The following is a 20,891-nucleotide window of genomic DNA, read 5'->3' as shown; positions in this document are numbered from 1 at the left end:
GTACTCTTCATTCGGACATCAAACAAAATAGGGCCCGGGATGCAGCGTGAAGAATCATCAAAGACGCACCGGCCGCTGTTCCCCACACGCTAGGCATTCTTCGTGTGCATGGAGACACCGCTGGCAAAAGAGCAGCTATATATGTGGTTGAAAACGCAGGTCGTAAAACCTGTTCATTGAAGAAGAAGAAAATGACCTGCGTTGTGTCAGAACACCTCCTGTCGGCTAATGAGGCAACTACAAAGAGTTCGAACACCGCCTTACCCGCCAACGACATATAGGCTTGGCTTGACATATGGCATAGCTGGTAGCACGGAGTTTAAAACGGTACACGACATTCCTTGACAACGTGAATGAGTTTGACGACAGTTCATTCGCGTGAGCTGACATGTTACAACTCTCGAGGACAAAAAGACAAAAGTCGGATTTGTAGGAAATGGGTTCGTTTGACAGCCTGACAACGACACACATACTTGCCTCTGTGGGGGCGGTCTCTCAGAAGGCTCAGATTTGAAGGGTGAAAGACGCGCTTTTTTTGAAGAGAGAAGTCCCGGGGAAACTCTATTTTACGATGTCCCATAGGGCGTGTGCAGTGCTCATGGAAAGGAACCTGGACAGAGTATTCTTACGAGGGCAGTGCAGTCCAGAAAAGTAAAGGTGCCATTCACCACGCTGTTCCGTTGGCTTCGGCTGCATGGGCCCTCCAGCGGGCTATTACAATTTTGACTTAGGAAGGTGGACTGCTGCTGCTGGTCTGTTCTGGAAACAGAACATAACTTGCTGACTTGTCGACGATATCAACACGCATCGACAGCACCTCCAGGCAGCCTTCACCAACGCCACCTAGATGAACTGAAGCCTGATTGCTTTGACGACGTGACGTAGCCATTAAGGGTCCGCCAATCACGTCCGTATGTTCGAGTGACGTAGCTATAGAGACGAACCGCCATTAACCGCCACTCGTAGCATCAGAGAGCCTGTGTTTGGAATCATCTGCGACGATTGGTATAGGAGCAGACGTGGCGAAAGAATGAAAGAAGGAATTGAAAAGAACCCCCAGGTGGTCGACATTATCCGCAGTCCTATACCCTGCGGTACGTGCAGTATGTCGCCACACAAATAGGCTGACATACCTTACGTGTAAATCTGCTCCAATTACCTTTGTTAACAGGCCTTCTGTATGTACGTGGCGTTGTCTAGTCAGTAATCCGACGCGCTAGAGGAAACGGATAAATCCATGTTGAAAGCGTTTGTCTGGTTCGCATTCAATTAATCATTCAGTTTCCTTCGTTTTATAATAATACGCCTTTTTAAAGCTCGCTATGCCCAAACATATTCGTCTAATTTACTCGCTCAGCACTTATTTAGTCATACCTGTAGGTATTCACACGTTAGATAACGAGTTGAATAGTGTACACGCAGGAAACACTGAGCTCCGATAACATACACAAAGTACAACACTGACTCCAACCTCGTCTTGCAACAACGACTGTAGAGTCGCACGGAGCAACATCCTCGTGAAACCTTAAAGTCCTCAGCAAGAAACAGAAAGCAGGTGTCACTATGGCTCAACCCGGTGAACGCAACCCGCATACCGCACTCCGCTTCCTCAATATACTGCCGAACCATTTCAACCTTCCTCCCTAAAGAACTATCAAAAACAGCCCTGTTCCTCTATTCAACGGGCATCACCTTTTGTCTCGACCGAGCCAACCATACAGGTCTTTTCAAACTCACCCTGTCTTAACGAGCTTAACCGGGGAAGTGATCTCGTTATGAGAAGTGAAAGAGGGGGAGCCACAGCAAACATCGAACCGGCGCCAATTTTATTACGAATATAAACCGAGCACCGTTTACGCGCTGCATCGTCATCACACCATAGCAGAAGAGACACAAGATGGCGTCCAAACCACCGGCAGAGGGCGCTCGTGAGACCACGTGACACCTCTGCACGCGACAGATGGCAGCGCGTCGAGCGTCATTAACCTCGCGCACGCGCGCAGTTGCTGGGTTCCCCCCTTTTCGTTCTCTTTATTTCTCGAATGATGGGGAAGGTGGGTGAAGTCACGTGACCTGAAGGGTGGTCAACGTCACGAAGTTGGTTCTAGGCGCGTGCTCGGGGTCGTTCGTCTAATTTGCAAAGTCAATCGGTCGGAAATATGTATGGGCTGGTCTGAAGGGGGGGCACGTGCGTCAGGAAAGGGGGGGGCATAACACTGTGGCGTGACTTCTGCAAGCTAAGGAAAGCTGCAGGAGTTCGGTCTGTGTCGAGGAAACGTCCCGTTTCAGTGTACTATATGCTGCACAATTAAACATGAGCTCCAATCCTTGTCCTGGGTAGTACTTAGTCTACAAGTAACTTGCAACTGTAACGAGGTACTTGTTCGTTTATTTTTTTCTTTTTGCCGACTTCTGAAAATGTAGTTTATGTGGACGGCGTACAGTACAACAAGTTATACAAAACTGGGTCTGAGGAAACTTTGTGAGACAACTACTACTGACAACTCAAAGCAGCACAACTCAGTAGCAAGAATGAGGGTTCAGACTTCAGACAAGACTGAAAGACGCAGCGCCAATAACTAGAGTGCAACACCTGAAAGGGAATTGCGCTAGAAGCACTTTCGACAAGGCTCAGTGAGATTGAATGAGTCCCAGCACCACACTGTTTGTAACCAGCTAGCTCCGTAATCTGCGTTCATGAGTTGTCTTTGTTATATACGTAAGATAGACGTCTGTAGATCATCCCTGCGAAGACTCGAACGTCTGGTAAACACACATCTGCTATCGCAGCTATCAGAAGAATCCTCGCAGAAAGCAAAAAGAAAAAGCAAACGGGAAAGTTGCGTTCAAACGCGATGTCCGCATGAATACGCAGGAACAGCAGCACTTTTTTCTATTTTTAAGCCTATTTGAAAAGGTTTTCACTGACCGTCCACCCACGCAATCCATGGCAGGCTAAAATGCAGACGACACGCAACAATACAAAAGCAGACGGCACGGTACAATAGCAGACGACGCGTCAGCAATACGAGAGGATCATCTCCGGAGAATTACATGCACCGCTTTCAATTCCCAAACTTTTCAATCTAAAATCTCTCACGCAACTTTCCATGTTCCAAAGATGGGTCAGTCGGTTGCTGTGTTACGCACGTTACAATCCATCTGGGGGCCAGCGCTGTTGGGTGTCACACAGCGAAGGCATGCGATGTCCCGTGTTGGGATTAGAAAGGAAGTATTACAGCGTCGATACACCTAAATAGGGCCGCTAATCTCGGTATGCACGCAGCTGGATTCTCAATGTTCCGGGACTGGAGATATTGTACGTGGGATTGTCAAAAAAAAAGAAAAGGACAGAAAGAGAAGAGAAGAATTTATCGTCGTATAGGTGTTTTCTGCGCCGGAGATACGCTATGCAGGACATGTACGTGGGGATTGCATTCCCTGCTATACCTGTGTTGTTACGCTCACCTCACCCCATTGTCATTCATGTAGTAGTAGTTGTTGTTGTTACGCTATAATAGAGCTCAGAAACAGATAACCAAAGGGAATACAAGCAGTGGACGAACACAGTTGCTTATTAGCCTGTTTGTTCTTTATCACGTCACCATCACCTATTATTAGCCTGAACAGCGAAGACGACGGGCATATCCGTAGCGACCGAAAATTTCTAAATGACAGGGACAGTAAGAAGTACCTGTCTTATATCGGGGACTGCCGTTATGGATCAGTTCTCGTGCCGAACTCGCCTTGGAGACAGCCCTTTTGACCCCTTACCTTCAGAGTGCAGCGCTTGAGCTCCACAGACTTGGACTTCAATAACGTTCAGCAGCAACACCAGGATGTACGGCGACGCGATGTACAGCGGCAAGTCTCCCTTTTTCGGAACAGCACAGCATCAAACACACCAATCCCTCCTTGTCCTCTATACCCCTTCCTGCTGTCCATGTCTGTACGCTGCTCATGGTCACAGTTGCGACGCGGCGCTAACAGGATAACAAAACAGGGCTCTACGCAAGCCGCTGATTACCAGCAGTCGCCGTTACAAGACGCGCGTTTACACTTCGGACGCAGAAATTGCATTGACGGACGCTTACTCAGCAGACTTCTTATCAGCGATCTGGGTTCCGCGCCCGTGTTGCTACAGCGCTGATAAGCTTGAAGGTTAAACACCAGCGAAGTGGACAAGGCGTCACCTGGGGGGAACGCTGTCAGTCGAAGATAACATTTTGTTCCGTCATATTTTTCTTTTTTTAAGGAGTTCACCCGACTGGATAACCAGACAGGGCTTCACGACTCTGTTACTGCAACTGACTGCGGCACGAAAGGAATCAGCGAATCCTCTGCATGTGGTATTGTCAGATTGCATTGACTGGAAGGTTCTGTAGTCAGGTGGGTAATAATAAACCCAACCGCTTTGGAGCCCCAAAGAGATCAGGAATCGTCGCATTGGCATTACAATAAAACTGCTTCGGCAACTTCCTTTACGACCCCTCGTGCGTTTGGGGCCCTAATGAAATGAGGAGGTCGTCAGTGCGCATGCCCAGAAGCGAAACAAAGATTTGTGCTCTCTCTAATAACGGTCTTGATTTTTACATCGCGAGACAACTATGGTAATATGCTAAGTCCCAGTTATCGGTTCGTGGCTTAATTCTGCCCCTCGAAGGTTCTCACACAACCTTATCGTCCTTCGGTGAGGAGGACATGTCTGAGTAACTTTCTCTCGTCTCTTCTTGTTACCTTCGTTTTTATCCTAATACTCGTAAGACCAGCTCGTTTGGTTCCAGATGCTCTAACGAAAGTGGAGTAAATGCGGAAGAGGCAGCTTTTAGCCCTCTAGATTGCATTTACTCTTGCAGTCTAGATTGCACTGCAGTCCCACTGCGGTCTCATTGCAGTATATATATTGCATTTACTCCCCATCTTAGTCCACTGATGCTGAAATTTACACCCTACACTCTAAATCTTTTCACACCTTTAAAGGTGTAATAACGTGCATGGCGCACGCCTTTTCAGGTGTAATTTTGGTAACATCATAATGGAGCATGGTTTCGCACAAATTTTCTTTACTCGAGTGTTGTCTGTCCTCCAAAAATTTAGTCTTGCAACATCTCAACATTGTTCAACAGTATTGTAGACACTTGCGCGTGCTCGATTATCGATAGCGATGCATATATGCATTAGCTCGTACCTACGATATCCAAGACATAATGAAAGCAATATTTGCACTGACACTTGATCTTTAGTAATGCTTTCAGAATTTTGTAAAATATCGTCCTGGAGATGCAATGTTACGCAACCAGGTTGAATGTGCATAGCGCACACCTTTAAAGGTGTGAAAAAGTTTACAGTGATAGCACCACAGGTACAGATAAACATCCGCGCATTAGGTCTCGAAAGGGAGGAATGGGTGCGGCAATGCACCTATAGTCACTAAAACGTCCAACGTTAAGAGTATGGAACAGATGCTTGCCGGTGGACAAACGTCGTAATGTGAAAAGCCTGAGTCTGACCACAACTATACGGGCACACGACTCGACTTGACTGACTGTCGTGTGTTCGTCCCGTCCCGCTATAGTTGTGCCCAGACTCAGACTTTTCACATTATGGATTAAAGCTACTTTATTTTTTTCTTTTCTTAGAACGCATATACGGCAACGTATTTTCCTCTATGTCAACTTCCCCATCATGCGTAGCTCCATACTGACTGACATACCAAACATTGTCAACTTCTTCCGAAGGGTAAAGGTGATAGAAAAGCCTTTCGAGCGAGCTACACACGCGAGACCAGTCTCCTTCTTCCGAACCCTCAAAAAAACGAATCTATCCCTTATACTCGACAGAACGATGGTCATCCCATATAAGTTCCCATGTCCGCGCATAATAGCGCCTACTGCGCTTTAATCCCGGGTGTTGGATTACTACGGAGCGAGGCTTCTTTTCTTTCTTTTTTTTTAAATCTAGGCGTCAAGTTATTGTCCGCGGATGACGGTCGGCAAACGATGGATTAGCGCCTCCTATTCAGTTTAGTGTAGGAGGACACGTCGGAGATAATATGTAATGGAAGGGAGGGTGTCTACACATGGGCACGGGAGTTGCACCTGGCGCTGGTGCTACCAATCTTCGCCACTTTTATAATCGCCAGGGCAAACACGATGACGACATGGACGATGCCCGCTCTTCACATGGTTGGTTGGTGGGTGGCGTTTTTATTCCCAAATTATCTACATGCCGATACGGCGGCATGTTGCTCTAGGGGGATTGTACGGGCCGACTTCATAGGGAACTGCGTTAGCACTGCTAGCCTTCGCCTTACATATGCGTCTGAGAAAAACTTGGGTCACAACCCATTTGGACGGCGGTAATTTTAGCCAAAGACACGGCAGCAGGCTCCAATATTATTAGATGCGACACAAGAACAGCAGTAATCTGAACTACTATCGACAACACTCAATGCACACGTACACCAGTTCAAAATGATCAGAACACTTGCGACCCATACTGATTCGTTTAATCGATTCACGACGAACCCAACTGATGGGCACTCGATGGCAGTCGATATGCAATTGACTAGTAAGACTCACTGTGATGCATCCCTCAGCTTCTTGATGCGGCTCCACTCTTTCAACCTGCGATGCATCCACAAATGGTGAGTTAACTCGCTTAAACGGTTTAAAGTATCTGTGTGCAAGTACTATGTACATTTCTAGTCTAACCTGAGGGCTTTTATTTTAATGAAACCGTCAGCGTCAGAGGGGGTGTAGTCGCCTTGAACATCCATGCTGGAAAATCATACGAGTTAGTCCGTTTAGTTCAGTACATAACAGACCTTTCTCGCTTGAAGAACCCTTGAAGAATTCTTGTATTATAGGCACAGGGAACCCAAAAACGTCCTTTCTTCGCCGCTTCTAAGCAATCTCCCATATCTGTGACATGGCTCCGACCAGCGCCAAACTGGCGGTCGACGAGGGAAGTAATATTGGACTCGTCCAAGGAGGCTGGGTCCCAAGACGACACTCGTGTACCACGTAGCACAGTTGGGCACCCAACCGGACTCAACCCAACATTGTTTCCCTCGTCGACCGCCAGTCGGGCGCTGATCGGAGCCATGTCACGGATATGGGAGATTGGTTAGAAATGGCGGGGAGATTTGAGGGACTTCTTGTTCACCCTGTGGTGTTTGTATTGCTTTGTGTCGACCCATTAAAGTACCACTCCGGGCTAAATCTCGTGCCATCACATCACATCGTGCCGTTACCAATTTACGCTATTGAAATCTACAAGTATATCCAGCTCATACAGACATATTAGAAGAAAAAATAAAGCTTGCGACGCTCAGCACCCAAGCTCATATTGTATTCTCGCAAAATATGTGACTATTTCTAACATGACCTTGTATATAGCTACCGTCAATGAGCAGATATACTGTATCAACTTTTAAATTCAAGGTTACACTGCTGGCCTTACTACATATTGACAGTCTAGCCCTTATTCAGTAGTCAGAAAGTAGTTGGTGTATTAACACTTTGTTATCGATAGTGCACTACCGGCACTTCAATTCGGGAATCTATTTAGTTTCAAGCACTAAATATCATTCGAAAATATGTGAACACAATGTAATAATGACGATCAACAATAAATAACATTACCTGACTAGTTCCTGATTGTACAAAGAATAGGGAGCTTGGCGACCTCGAACGTACACTTGGCCTTTGAATAATTCCAGACGCACTGTCCCAGTGACAGACTCTTGACAGATTTCGATGCATTTCCGCGAATATTCAGCTTCCGGACTGAACCAGAGTCCTGTACATTCGGACACGGCATGAGTACTAAAGGACTTAAATAAATAGGCTATTTTTCGTACCTCCGTACACCTGTTCACCGAACTTTTCAGATAGGTACTGTTTCAGTCTCCATACCTCCTATTAAAAACGATGGCATCATGAGGATTTAAATTCCATGCACTGTGTGCCAAGGACCAATAGATTGGTCATGCGGGATACATGGTAAACGGTTCAATGTTGTGGACTACAGTGTTCATGAGAAGGCCGCCTTCCTATTATGCGGCAATTAAAGAGAGTAAGTTGGACCCCCTTTTCATCAAGTGCCGTTATTTAATAGTAATATGCAATTGGGCCGTTATCATGCTTATGTTGCGTTCGTCACATGTGATATGCACATACGTATTATAATTACTGCGCGAATTAAAAACAAGTGTACGTCACACACGTTCGGGAAAAAAATACTGGGTATATAGTGCAGAAATTGCTAGGCTTTCTTCCATACTACCTTGTCCAGGATGAAAAGCTCAAGGTCCAAATGAGCAGCATGAAGAATTGTGCCAGCCGGTGTTTCATATATTCCTGAAATATGTAAAAAAACTTAATCGACTGCGTAACTGATACGATGACATGTTAGAAAGCAGAGTAATTGCAGCACAATATGTGCAAGTACTACTACAAACTGGTCTGTGCAGTAACGCATTCATATCCATTATCTGAGGACTGGGACGGTTAGGGTCAGTATATTTAAATCTAGAGTTCCCTCACCCAAGAAATTGGACATAAAGTGACAATGCCGCGTATGCGACTGTTTACGTCGCAGGTATAGAGCCTTCTGACAGACAGTTTGCGAAACTCTGTATATACCGCTTATGTCCGTTCTTGCGAACGTACGTAGCCATGATGATGATATACAGTTCTGTAACACGTATGTGTTGAGATGGCCATTTGTGAACCTCACCTCTGGATTTCATGCCGATGACCCGATTCTCCACAATGTCAATACGGCCAATGCCATGTTTCCCGCTGCACGCAAAAGTGGAACAGACGTATTGATTTTTTTAACACGATTAAGTCTTAAACATACCCTAAAGCGTTGAGGTGGCAAAAGAGGTCCAACGCACCAGTGTGAGTCTCTCCAGTCGACACGTCACGAACCGTCGTCGGTATGCCTGGAAGAGTCGCACTCGTGGAGGGAGAAACACACATAACTTGTAGGTATATAACTTGGTATATATAGGAACTATAGGTATAACTTGTAGGTATAGGCATAGTTCGGACCTCTGCTACACAATAGATAGAGGCACACATCTACGATAATTGCACTATATAGCTATGGGTTGCAGCACATCAGCTTATAGCCGGACAGCAATGCCTCGAGGCAAGTAATGGACAGCTCTCTTTCTCTATCAACTAAATTAACAGTAAGTCAACAAGCACCGTAATTCACGAAAAAGCCCATGAGTGCCAGCGCCAGGGGTTGAACCTGGACCCTCCTGGTTATACCGGTCAGGGATGCTGCAACGTTTACACTACATCGGCATGGCCTTCTGGTGAATTGGGGAGCCTCAATTGATCGGGACGCGGAACAGGTTATACATTCCTTTCCACTCGCTCTTACATGTTTTCTCACTCACTCACACGTTCATACACGAGGCAGGCGGCTGCCCTGAGCATCCCTGACCGGTAATCAGGAGGGTTCAGGTTCAAACCCTGACGCTGGTACTCATTGGCTTTATTTGTGAATTACTCGTTGTCCCTTTTAGGCTCTTGGAGGCTCTATGTCTTATGTTTGTCCCTATAGGTGGAGCTCACCCCGGCTCGTCTGCCCATCTATCTAAAACTAAGTGTAAACTCTCACCATCCAAGTGTGGAGGAACCTATACTTCCGTAGGTGGATGACAATGACGCTCCCAAACCTTAATTGTGAGCATCTCTTCAAATGGGCTTTATGAAAGGAAATTAATACCTCTGTCACACGGGCAGCCTTCAATGATCATTGAAACCAATCGTCATCGAAAATGCGTGTAGCGCCACCTTGCGTGTAACGTGTCAACCTGTCGGGGAACATTGAATCCAATACTCTTTGGGAAGTTGACACGTCACACGCTTGGTGTAACGACACGCATTTTCAAGGGTCATTGGTTTCAATGATCATTGAAGACTGCCCGTGTGACAGGGGTATAAGATTTGATTTTTGAGTCACTGATAATGGTTTTGAAACGGTGATAATCGGTCAGTTCAGGCCGAGGAGAGGAATCTGGTTTTGTGCTGTGTATACTATATATTCATCGAGGTACTAGTTAGCTTGCATGTAGTCAGTTGCAGGAAGCGCTTGTCGTTCTCTGCGTCAGTCCACGTCTCCTTTATTCATTGTCTTACATACTTTCCACTAGTGTAAAGGTAACATCCTTGAGCTTGAAGAAGGAATGACACAAACAGGCTAAAAAAACTGAGCGTGTTTGCGTCAGGGACGTTGAAGGATGTTACCCTTTTCGAACCTGTAGCAGCTAGTCTTGCCTTCTTCTATATTCATAAATAACTCGACTCTACTTTCCAAAGATTAACTACAGGTTTCCACAAACTTACGATGTTACTCACCTTTCACAAACTCTATTTCAACGATATCCGACCGTGTGGGGGATATCTTAGGATCCGTAGTCATTTGATATAGTGTGTCCGGAGCAGGTAAGGAAGGGTCTTCCAGTACACCAGACTCGTAACTGAAACAGGGCCAGCATGTTCCTCATTGGAAAGCCATCGTGCTGTCCAGATTAAGACTGTAGTATCTCCGACCACAGCCCAGACAAATTAAGACGTGTCGATAGAGATAGATCGCGCCATTTTGCATAGCCTCACCTAATATGCATAATGTTTGCGTCCATACTCCAAGGCGCCTTTGGTGTGACGGGAACTTCAATATCGTGCTTCTGTATTCATCGGTAAAGAACATAGTCTCGTTCGCAAAAAGAAAATGTTTATCCCGGACATCTTCGAGCAAATTTAGCGAAGGTCCTGGTGCTTACCTTCGCGTACTCGAACAGGTCTTGACGCCCCGCAAATCTGTTGTAGAACTCCGGCATTCTCCACGGCGCTATCGTCTAAGGCACGAAAATTAGAAAACAAAGTTAAAGCTAGAATCACTATACAACAATACTTTGACAGAATGGCATAAATGCAGGCTAGCTGGTGGATAAATTCCATGATAGGCAAGCCTGAGCGATGGGCAGGACATGTAAACAGGACCTTCGTGTTTGTGTCTGTTTACATGTCCTGCCCATCGTTCAGGCTTGCCTATCATGCACTCTTAAAAATGAACTTCACCGCATAGCACGCGCTTAGCCAACCATAATCTCGAATGATATCGTTGTCTGCCCTGATTTGTTGAAAACAGGGGGTGTACTCCTTTTCTGTGACACTTATGCTGTTCATAATTGTCACAAAAAAGGCGTACGCCTCCCGTTTTCAACAAATCCGAGCAGATAACGATATCAGTCGAGATGATGGTTGGCTAGGACCGTGCTATGCGGTGAAGTTCATTTTTAAGAGTGTGGACAACAGCTGTTTATTTCAAAGGTACAGTAAAGCAAGAGATAGACAGGTTATGTGTGCGGCGTAGTTTAACAGTTTGGTGCTTGTAAACCCAACACAACAAGTAACATATGTATGTGAGAGGGAACGCAAAATATTTTGAATTTGCGAGTAAAATTGCGGTAAAACGGCTCTGGGCGACGTCTGGTGGTGAAAAAATAATAATTCCCAATTAGTCAAGCAACGGTGATATATGTTCCCGACTGGCTTACGCTGCTCATGATGATTACTTTAAACAGACTTCTTTTGTTTTGGACACAGTGTTATGCGCATGGAATGGAAAATTTACGGGTAACATTGCGTTGAAGTGGTCAACAACTGCGTATTGATCGTCACATACGGCGGCAAAACTACATTGTATGGGGACAACACCTAAAACGAAAGAAGTTGGTACTTATCGGCTACGTAGCCATCAGGGGCACACCACGTCGCCCCCAGCCGTTTTACCTCAATTTTATTCATTTCTTTATTTATAATACTCTGGTGATTGCCATAGAAGAAGGGGCAAATACATTTTGCTATCAAATTAAAAATATTGAGGGTTCTCTGTCATATTTCTAACTTTCCGTGTTGGGTTTACAAGCAACAGGATGTTAAACTACGCCCTCAACGTAAACTGCCCGTCTGCTGCGTGTTCCGAATGGCCATGGGCAGGAAGCTCCATTATCGACCTGCGCCCCACGGGCTCAGGTATTTTTCCAGCACCCCCACACACACACGCCCACTAATGACCCAAAAGATATGGCCAATGCCTGCCAGAAAGGCCAAAGAAGCCAGAAAAGCAGAAAATATGCGTGCCACCAGTGATTTATCCAGACCCCACCCCCTACACCCCCCCAAATGTTCAGTGACGCCCCCCTAACTTTTTCACCAGTGCACCCCCTACAGGGGGTGCCCTTGCGATTTCAGCTTTAGACACATGTCGGTAATTATATGTTAAGCTGTAATGACGTAGCTATAAAAATTAACCCCCCCCCAATTTTTTGCAACACCCTTCCATGCTTGGGATTCTGGATAAACCACTGGGTGTCACCCCCCATCGCCCGACACGAAAATCCTGAGGATGTCCCTGCGCGGGATCCATTCTACACTCTTAAAAATGAACTTCACCGCATTGCACGCTCCAAGCCAACCATCATCTCGAATGATATCGTTATCTGCCCTGATTTGTTGAAAACGGGAGGCGTACGCCTTTTTTGTGACATTTATACTGTTCTGCTGTTACTGTTTATGCTGTTCATAATTGTCACAGAAAAGGCGTACGCCCCCCGTTTTAAACAAATCAGGGCAGATAACGATATGATTCACGATGATGGTTGGCTTGGAGCGTGCTATGCGGTGAAGTTCATTTTTAAGAGTGAAGCATATATCGCGAGCGAAAGTGAACGCAGTCCTTTACATTCACGTCATCACTCTTCATTCACCACATTCATCCAACATTCACCACGCTCATGCACTCACAGAGCACAACTTACTTGAATATCTGGCTGAAGAGCCACGCATGACAGTTCGAATCTGATCTGATCGTTGCCCTTTCCTGTGGCGCCGTGAGAAATGAAAGCAGCCTTCTCTGCCACCGCTACCTCCACCAGGCCTCGCGAAATGCAGGGCCTCGCGAGCGATGTACCCAGTAGGTACCTCTGTTCGTAGACGCATCCCGCCTGGATGGCAGGGTAGATGAAGTCTTTCACGAAGTTTTCGCGAAGGTCTTTGATCACCACCTGAGGACGGAAATGGTGACATGCGAAGTACGCTGCTCAGTGTGATTGGAATGGAGCATCCACCCAGTTATAGCGTTTGTAAAAATCGTAAGTGCATAATGTAAAAAGCCCCGAGACTATAGGGAACACGAAGGGACAGACACAACACGAAGTCTCAAGTCTTTTGAAGTCTTTTGGAGACTTCGCGTTGTGTCTGTCCCTTCGTGTTCCCTAGTCTCGGGGTTTTTACATTATGCATCATCTTCACTAGCTCGCTTGCTTCCTAGCCATTTTTTCATTATCGTAAGTGCGTTACAGATATGTCTTTCGGAATGTTACATCTACAGTTACCGCGTTAAAATAGCTTAACTACCCTACGTTTCCTCTTTTTTTTATGTACAGTAAACCCTCGTTAATATGACCCCCGATAATCTGACATACGCGCTTTATGACCATACTCCTGGAGAACAATGCAATGAAACCGCTGCAATCCCCCCGTTAATATGACAATTCCGCATTATGACCAAAATTTTCGGGAACGACCATGGTGATAATAACGAGGGTTCACTGTATTGACGAAGCTGTTTCAACTGGTTTTAACTTTCGGCTTCGAAAAGCGTTTCACCTTTCGAGCTCCAATCTTCAGAGCTTTGGCCTCAGCAGCTGCAAAATCCTCGTCTTGTCCTAAGTTGGCCTGCAACAGTCCAGTGTGTGTTCAGCCAGGGAAAATAAGGAGTAGAATTGCAAATCGCGTGCAGTGATTTTCAGGCTGCCGTCAGTTACGAACCGGAGGAATGAACGCTGTCATACATTGTGCTAACTGCTAAGAGAACCAGGACACAGAAGTGGAAGGATATCGTATTCCATTTTGGGGGTATCACAATATCCCAGATAAGAATCAACAAGCTCAAAAACCCCAGACATTCAGAATCCCAAATCGTCACAGACGATCCCAGCTAAATCTGACCGTCGCCAAAAATGTGCATTTCATTAGCTAAAACGACTTCCGTTAACATCGGAAGCACGCGAAGCAGGCATGTTGCTCAGTGATGTCCCACTTTGAAATACGATCGTTCTCGGACTTCGCAGATATATAAAGCTTTGATTTTGCAATTTGTGATCGTGGTGTTGTGGATTTTGAGATCTGGGATTTTTCAACGCTGACATATCCTGGCATACCATCCATTTTATCCAGATTTTTTCCTGTCGGTGTTACCGATAAGATAAGATAACTGTATTTCGCACTTCCAACTGCGGGGTGTACAGCAGGACCCCCCAAAAAGCCAGAGGCTTTATCCCTACAGGGATATGGTAGAAAGAGATAAGACAGGGATGGGAGGGGGGAGATGGCTTATCGCGTCCGGCTTCCACTGGAATCATGCTTTCCCTCTCCCAATTTTAAGAACTGTCACTTTTTCTACTATCCCTCTGTGGGTTGGGTTTAGCAACCTCCTTTCGTCGGACTGCTCGAAGGCGTTCAAAAAGTCGTCGAGCGCTACACTCTTAAAAATGAACTTCACCGCATAGCACGCCCCTAGCCAACCATAATCTCGAATGATATCGTTATCTGCCCTGATTTGTTGAAAACGGGAGGCGTACGCCTTTTTTGTGACACTTATGCTGTTCATAATTGTCACAAAAAAGGCGTACGCCTCCCGTTTTCAACAAATCAGGGCAGATAACGATATCATTCGAGATTATGGTTGGCTAGGGGCGTGCTATGCGGTGAAGTTCATTTTTAAGAGTGTATGCTGTGGGGGCCCCGAAAAGCATGGTGTTAAGCAGCTATTTATTCCTATGGGGTAGCTCCTCACGTCCCTGTCATTTATCGTGCTTTAAATAGGTGAGGTAAAAAGCAACCTTTACTTTTCGAGTTCAGTTAGTAAAAACTAACATAATAACATCAATCCCCTTCGTGACATAATAAAACTCAAGTTAGATTACATTCACAAAAGCAGGTGGAAAAAAACCCAGTGAAAAGAAATGCCGTTGACCGCGTGATTCTAGGTGGCGTATTTTCTATTTTTCATTTTTTTTAATTATTATTATAATTCAATGACAGGTTTTCTTGGACACCTGTATGAGGAGAGAAACATTGATAAAATGTCGATGCTAATCCTAGCGAAAACTTTCTTGATGACTCATCAAGATTTTATAATAAGTACTGGTGGGCCATCAAAATATTCCTCGATCGACCCTGATGAGCCAACAACCAATCCATCCCAGGCGAAACCCGATGGGGCACCAGGCTGTGCCCGTTTTTCGCAAAAATTAGTAGCGTAGTAAAAGGCTAAGGGACTTGCCAAAAACGCGACGACGTCGTAACCCTTTTCGATAAGCCAAGCCAAGATACAAGAAGTGTCCAGACCTCCGCTGTAAGCAAGAATCACCGTTTGAGCCATTGCTACGTCCTATCTTCGTTCGTACGTTGAACTCACATTACTGCGTGTAAGGCTGCGTACGGCGTCTTACGTGCACCTTCGTTCCATCCGGGAGGGAGTTTCGTTGCTATGAGTGATAAGGATAGATAAGGACTCTATGAGCTCTATAGTCCTGGGAAGTTGGCTCGCGAAGAAAACAAGAGCTTTTTCTAGAAAAATCACCTATAGAAAGGCGCCCTAGAAAGCTATTATTTGTTCCTCAGCAGCACTTCGCCAATACGAAGGTGTTCGAACCAAAAGAAATATTATTTTCGTCTCGCTTCGTACACTGTCCAAAACTGCTCCTGGATTTCAATACTCAGCACAAATAATCAAACCTTGCTCCTTGCGTACCATTATATCAAGCTTGTAGTAAATAAATTGTAAGTATCGTATAAAGTCAAAGTCAAATAAATCGTATAAAGTCAAAAAGAAAAAGTACAAGCATCATGGGCGGCTGCAACTCTGAGTGGTGTTCGGTGTGTGAATACGAACCTGTATCAGCAGTGCGTCGGCAAACCATGTGCGGTTCTTCAAGCCGCATCCGCATCCTTGCCGAGCCAAGCGAATCCACATCCAAAGCCAGTCATGGGAAATTCGTAATGGCGGCTATCTTGGAGTTGCTGTTTAACGGTAAACTCCTACCCGGCGAATTATCACGGTGGTTGGACGACCCGAAATGTATGCCATCGTGTTCTGACTTCAGCCTCGTCCAAATAAGCAAGCACGAGTTTCTGACATTTTTTGTGAATCATGTCCGCGAACAAGCCTCTGTACATCAGCAACAGTGCTCCGATTCCTCGGAGCGTGGTGCCAAACAGCAGCGTAAATGCAGAACGACGTCTGCCAGGACAACTCCACCTGGCAAGCCAAGAACCACTGAAAGCGCACACACGAAATCTGACTCGTCTGACCGCACGAAGACGACGCCTGGGAGCAACAAGGGTTGTACACCACCTTCAGACAAGGCGAAACGCAACGACAAGAGAATTTCACCGCATTCTGGCAATGCGATACAGCATGAGAACGCACGAAACGTGCAAGTGTTGCGTCAAAGCAAGAACCCGCCGAACATAGGTGATCCCAACGCGTTCCCGACGATCGGTTTATCGCAGGAAAAACAGAAACATGTGCGCCGGATAACTCCGACTCCCGTCAAACATCAGCGGTGGAGAAAGCTTACCGTCAGCGATTTTCTTCCCCCAGAAATTCCGCACGAAAGTCCCAGGGCGAACGAGAGGGATTTGCTGAAGAATTCCTCGAAGCTTGCCCTTCTGAAGCCCGAAATTTCTATATCCAGTTCAAAAGCCACACAAAGTGCTTCACAGAGAACACCCATGAAAAAAATGACTCTGAGGACAGTCTCAAAAGAAAATCCAGCAAGTGACGCCAAAGCAAAGAATGCAGCATTTGATGTAGACGAAGAGCCAGTTCAAAGTGGCACTGATGTACTGGTTGTAAATTATATCGTACCATCCCCAGACAAAGTGACATTTCAAAATCGGCTCGACATACTTATTGAGCTCTACTCCGATTTTGTGAAGTCTGCGCACGTGACAAATATTACGATAGAGCTCTATTTCCTTCTTCAGCTGCTGACAATCCGATCGCAAGAACCGCCGGATCAGGGAGCAAATTCAGATCTGGACACTTTACTCGGAAATCCACACAATCGCGCTTACTTTGCAGTCGGAGTGCTACGGATTATATCTCCGTGGCTCCGTTTCTTGGACAAGCCTACGCTTAAGCTCCTGAGTGAAATCGACCACCTGGCAGCGTTTTCCAAACGCCTGCAGCTCAGCTTACACGAGCTGTGTCTGACGACCCAGCCGACCTCGAGGGTGCTTCCTTCGTCCATCGAGGCCGTCCCGTTTCAGATGTTGACCGACAACAAGGAGAATTTTTCTTCGGAAAAGAACTTTTGGGCCTTCCGTAAACAGCGCGACATGTTTTACGACCTGTTCAGGGACTGGCAGCAGCAGCAGTTTTACGAAACGGGTCACAACTCCGAGGTGCACTTTGCGCGGCGCGTTGAGCAAATCCTCGACACGTGCATCGACCCCTGCAATTATTCTCACTTTGCCAGGCTGCTGTTAACGCAGCTGGTTACGTCCTGCTGCGGAGGGCTCCAAGTCGATGAACAGGGGAACTTCGGAGAACAGTTCTTGTCCGAGCTCAGGAACAAGTCCCCCGACAAGTTCAAGAAGCTGGAAGGACGTCTCGCGTTCAAGGTGGAAGGTCCGTGCCCGACTCCGGCGTTCACCGGATGCCAAGAGTTCTTTTATAACTTTATCGCCGCAGCGTCGAAGGTGACGTTTCATCAACACCTCAAAGACCAGTTCGTGGCGAGAATAGTGGAACTGGATGAAGAGGAGTTTGACGTCACCATCGGTGCAGAAGGCAAAGAGGCATTTTTCGTGATGATTCACGAGTTAAAACTTCTGGGAAAGTTCATGGGACTCTTAGAGTTCTTGCCCCACCGTTCCGAAGAAAGGATGTCGTCAAAGCACGTCGAACTACAGAGGAAGGTACGCAACCACGCGCCATTACCGTTGAGCATAGCTACCATGCTGACGACTTCCGCGAAAAGACGACGACTCGTTTTCACGCTGTCCTGGGTCGTAGACTATCTCAGCATGATGGACCAGGTCGCAAAAACGCTGGACAGCTACAAAGAAGTTCTGTCGCTGCTGTACTGCATCTACACAAGTCCCGAGGTGCGGAAGGTGACGGGCACGTCCTTCTACGTCCGCGTCACTCTTGGGTGGCTCTTTGACATCATCAACGTTCAACCGTCGATCTTCTCGTCTAGTTCCAGCTGCATCGACGTTGGGCCAGACGTCGCGGAAGAGTTGATAGACCAGCAGCTGATCCACACTTCGTGCCCGTACCTCAGCGAATTGCGCGGTCTCCTCGTACGGTACTCCGCCGGAAACAGGGCACGAGGCAGCGAAGTGAGAAAGATCACCCCGATTTCGGCGAGGGACGCTGAATTTGGAGATTGTACTCCGCGACGTCTGGATCGGCAGCTGGAAGAGAACTTCTTCCATGTTCAGCCCCAGTTTGTGAAGAAGACCGTGGAATTTGTTTCGGAGAGGGTCGCCTCAAATGCTGTGACGTTTATCAAGAAGAATGCTACTAATATGATAAAGGATTCCGCCGGTGATAATAATAAGGAAGTGACGAGGACATTTCTGGCGCAGGTCAGAGAAGGCATGGAGGCAACTATACACGACGTGTGCGCCGAACAAATCAGCCAACTTCTCTCGTTGCTGTTGTCGCACGATTCCGAAGCCGAAGTGGTCGAAATCTGTCACCGGCTGGCGCTCCGTTCCGCGGTGGGACGTGTGTCCCAATGGGTATACGCCAACGTATCGGATTCTTTTATACTACGCCACGCATCGTCCCCTGTGCCGAACGAAAAGGAGAACGTCGGAGCATCGTGCGACAGAATAATCGACGGCGTCGAACTATCGAGGCGTCACTCGAATGCACGGTCGATTTATGGCTGCCTGGATATGTTACGGACCAAGGTTGCCAACCTCTATGCTGGAGATTCCGCTGTTTCGGCAGAAGAGTCTCTCGCGGTGTTGCTGTCGTGCCACAACTCCCTTCAGTCCAGACGGGAATGCGTCGCGTTGTCGCGGAACGCCGTAGAGCAGCTCACGTTAGACTTTGTTCTTGCCCTTATAGTACGGTGTCCGCAGTCGTGTTCAGACGAGCTCTTCAACTTCGCGGCTGTCATGTGGCGAGGTAGCGAGACTGTTGGCAGTTTACTGCAGGATATTATCTGCGTTAGAAATGTGCAGTTGCTGCGGATGAGCAGAGACGCTGCAGCAAGCTGGTCGAAGCTGGGGGACCTCATTTTGAAACTAGCTTCGGCAGGAGTAATCGACGACCTCGAATCTGTGTACGAGAGCGTCAGGGTCTTAGGTGGTACCAGTTTAAGCGAAAACGAGATTCTTGAACGGCTTTGTCTGAAAGTCGGGTCAGTGCTAGTGTGAGATGTGTGTGGGATAATCTAGAACACGAAATTTTATTGTGAATATGTCCGATTCAAGAGGAAGGACAAGTCGACCGCAATGTCGTAATTGTGCTGGTATTTTAACTTACGTCATTGACTGCTGTCCTGTGTTCCCATTGTGTGTACATGTTAGATGAGCGAGGTAATATAATTTACGAAGTGATTAAGATGAAACAAGGACCACAATGTTTGGCTAAATGCAACTGCAAAAAGAGACAAAAAAAAGAAGGCACGCTATCGGGTGACTGACTTAATGAGCAGACTATCTGTCGAGGGAAGAAACATTTCTGACCCGGGATATTGAAAGCTCTCTTGTGCGAATATAGGTATGTCCTAGGGCTTGCAGTCCTAATTTCTACTTCTCCCGACATATTTCTATTCGAGTCCTTCCACGCTGCTTTATGTAAACAAGTTTTATGGGTTTGCAGTTCTGCAGCCGGGAGAGCCCCAGCGGCAAGGACATCGTGGTGAGATACTTTTGTATTCCGATCAGAAGGCACCACGCAGCAGATTGGTTTCGCGGACGATTATTTCCGATCTCGTCTGCTCCGGAGGGCCGTCGAGGGCGTGCCGTCATTGGTTGGTTACGGTATGAAGTTTTCACGCTTTTCCAAAGAGGGAATTCTGCTGCGCTGTCATCATCTGGCATTCACTCTTGCGGTGTATTTAATCAAATTGCACAAAAGCTACACCAGTAATTCGTGTGGATTTTCGGTACCATGGTCATTTGATCAACGAGGAATGAAATGACCTCGTAGTTTCGGAAGCGATAGGGACGAAGGCGATTCTCCCTTTAAAAAGTTTGAAGTACTTTTTTTTTTAAGTGTTGTTTTGGGAGCTATGAGGATACTGAAAATACCGCGAAGAGAGAATGTTCGTAGAATTTTAATAAATCAGGAGCAGTGGTTTATCCAGAATCCCAAGCATAGAGGGGTGTTCGAAAAAATTGGCGGGGGGGGTCATCATTATTGTTACGTCATTACACTTTAACGTATCATTACCGACATGTGTCTAAAGCTGAAATTGCAGGGGAGCCCCCTGTACGGGGTACACAGCTGAAAAAGTTAGGGGGGGGTGCCGCTGAACATTTGGGGGTCTGGATAAATCGCTGATGAGGGGCATATTGTGTGTTGCAGAAACCACGAAAGTCTGTTTCTAATTTGGCATCTTAAATAATGTGAAATTAATGTTCATGCACTGGAGGATGTTCAATAAACGTGACAGACCATAAATTAGGATGTTGCGATAGAATTTAGAAAAAGAGGTCAGAAATTTAGTACGAACATGTAAGAGGGTAACACATTATACGAGAAAAAAAACAAGCACGCAGGTGTTTTGTGGTCGAACTGAACACAAACGGTTCTTTTCTTCAATA

At 46.5% G+C, this 20,891-nt stretch overlaps 2 protein-coding genes across 2 annotated transcripts; one reads left to right on the top strand and one right to left on the bottom strand.

The window, feature by feature from the left end:
- Nucleotides 1-6,490: 6,490 nt before the first annotated feature.
- LOC135368020 (argininosuccinate synthase-like) lies at nucleotides 6,491-15,582 on the bottom strand. The gene is made up of 13 exons (XM_064601102.1): nucleotides 15,376-15,582; nucleotides 13,698-13,766; nucleotides 12,848-13,093; nucleotides 10,808-10,882; nucleotides 10,641-10,711; nucleotides 10,383-10,504; nucleotides 8,869-8,953; nucleotides 8,743-8,807; nucleotides 8,290-8,363; nucleotides 7,865-7,922; nucleotides 7,647-7,803; nucleotides 6,714-6,779; nucleotides 6,491-6,626 (listed from the first exon to the last, which is right to left on the bottom strand). Exons 1-13 carry the CDS (start codon nucleotides 15,472-15,474, stop codon nucleotides 6,578-6,580), a joined length of 1,236 nt encoding a protein of 411 aa, XP_064457172.1. The 5' UTR covers nucleotides 15,475-15,582; the 3' UTR covers nucleotides 6,491-6,577.
- Nucleotides 15,583-16,066: 484 nt separating this feature from the next.
- On the top strand, nucleotides 16,067-19,704 carry LOC135369041 (codanin-1-like). The gene has a single exon (XM_064602653.1). It carries the CDS (start codon nucleotides 16,095-16,097, stop codon nucleotides 19,494-19,496), a length of 3,402 nt encoding a protein of 1,133 aa, XP_064458723.1. The 5' UTR covers nucleotides 16,067-16,094; the 3' UTR covers nucleotides 19,497-19,704.
- The last annotated feature ends 1,187 nt before the right edge of the window (nucleotides 19,705-20,891 follow it).

The sequence above is a fragment of the Ornithodoros turicata genome, chromosome 9, assembly GCF_037126465.1.
Source record: "Ornithodoros turicata isolate Travis chromosome 9, ASM3712646v1, whole genome shotgun sequence".
Taxonomy (NCBI): Eukaryota; Metazoa; Arthropoda; class Arachnida; order Ixodida; family Argasidae; genus Ornithodoros; species Ornithodoros turicata.
This window is presented reverse-complemented; position numbering and strand designations above follow the sequence as displayed.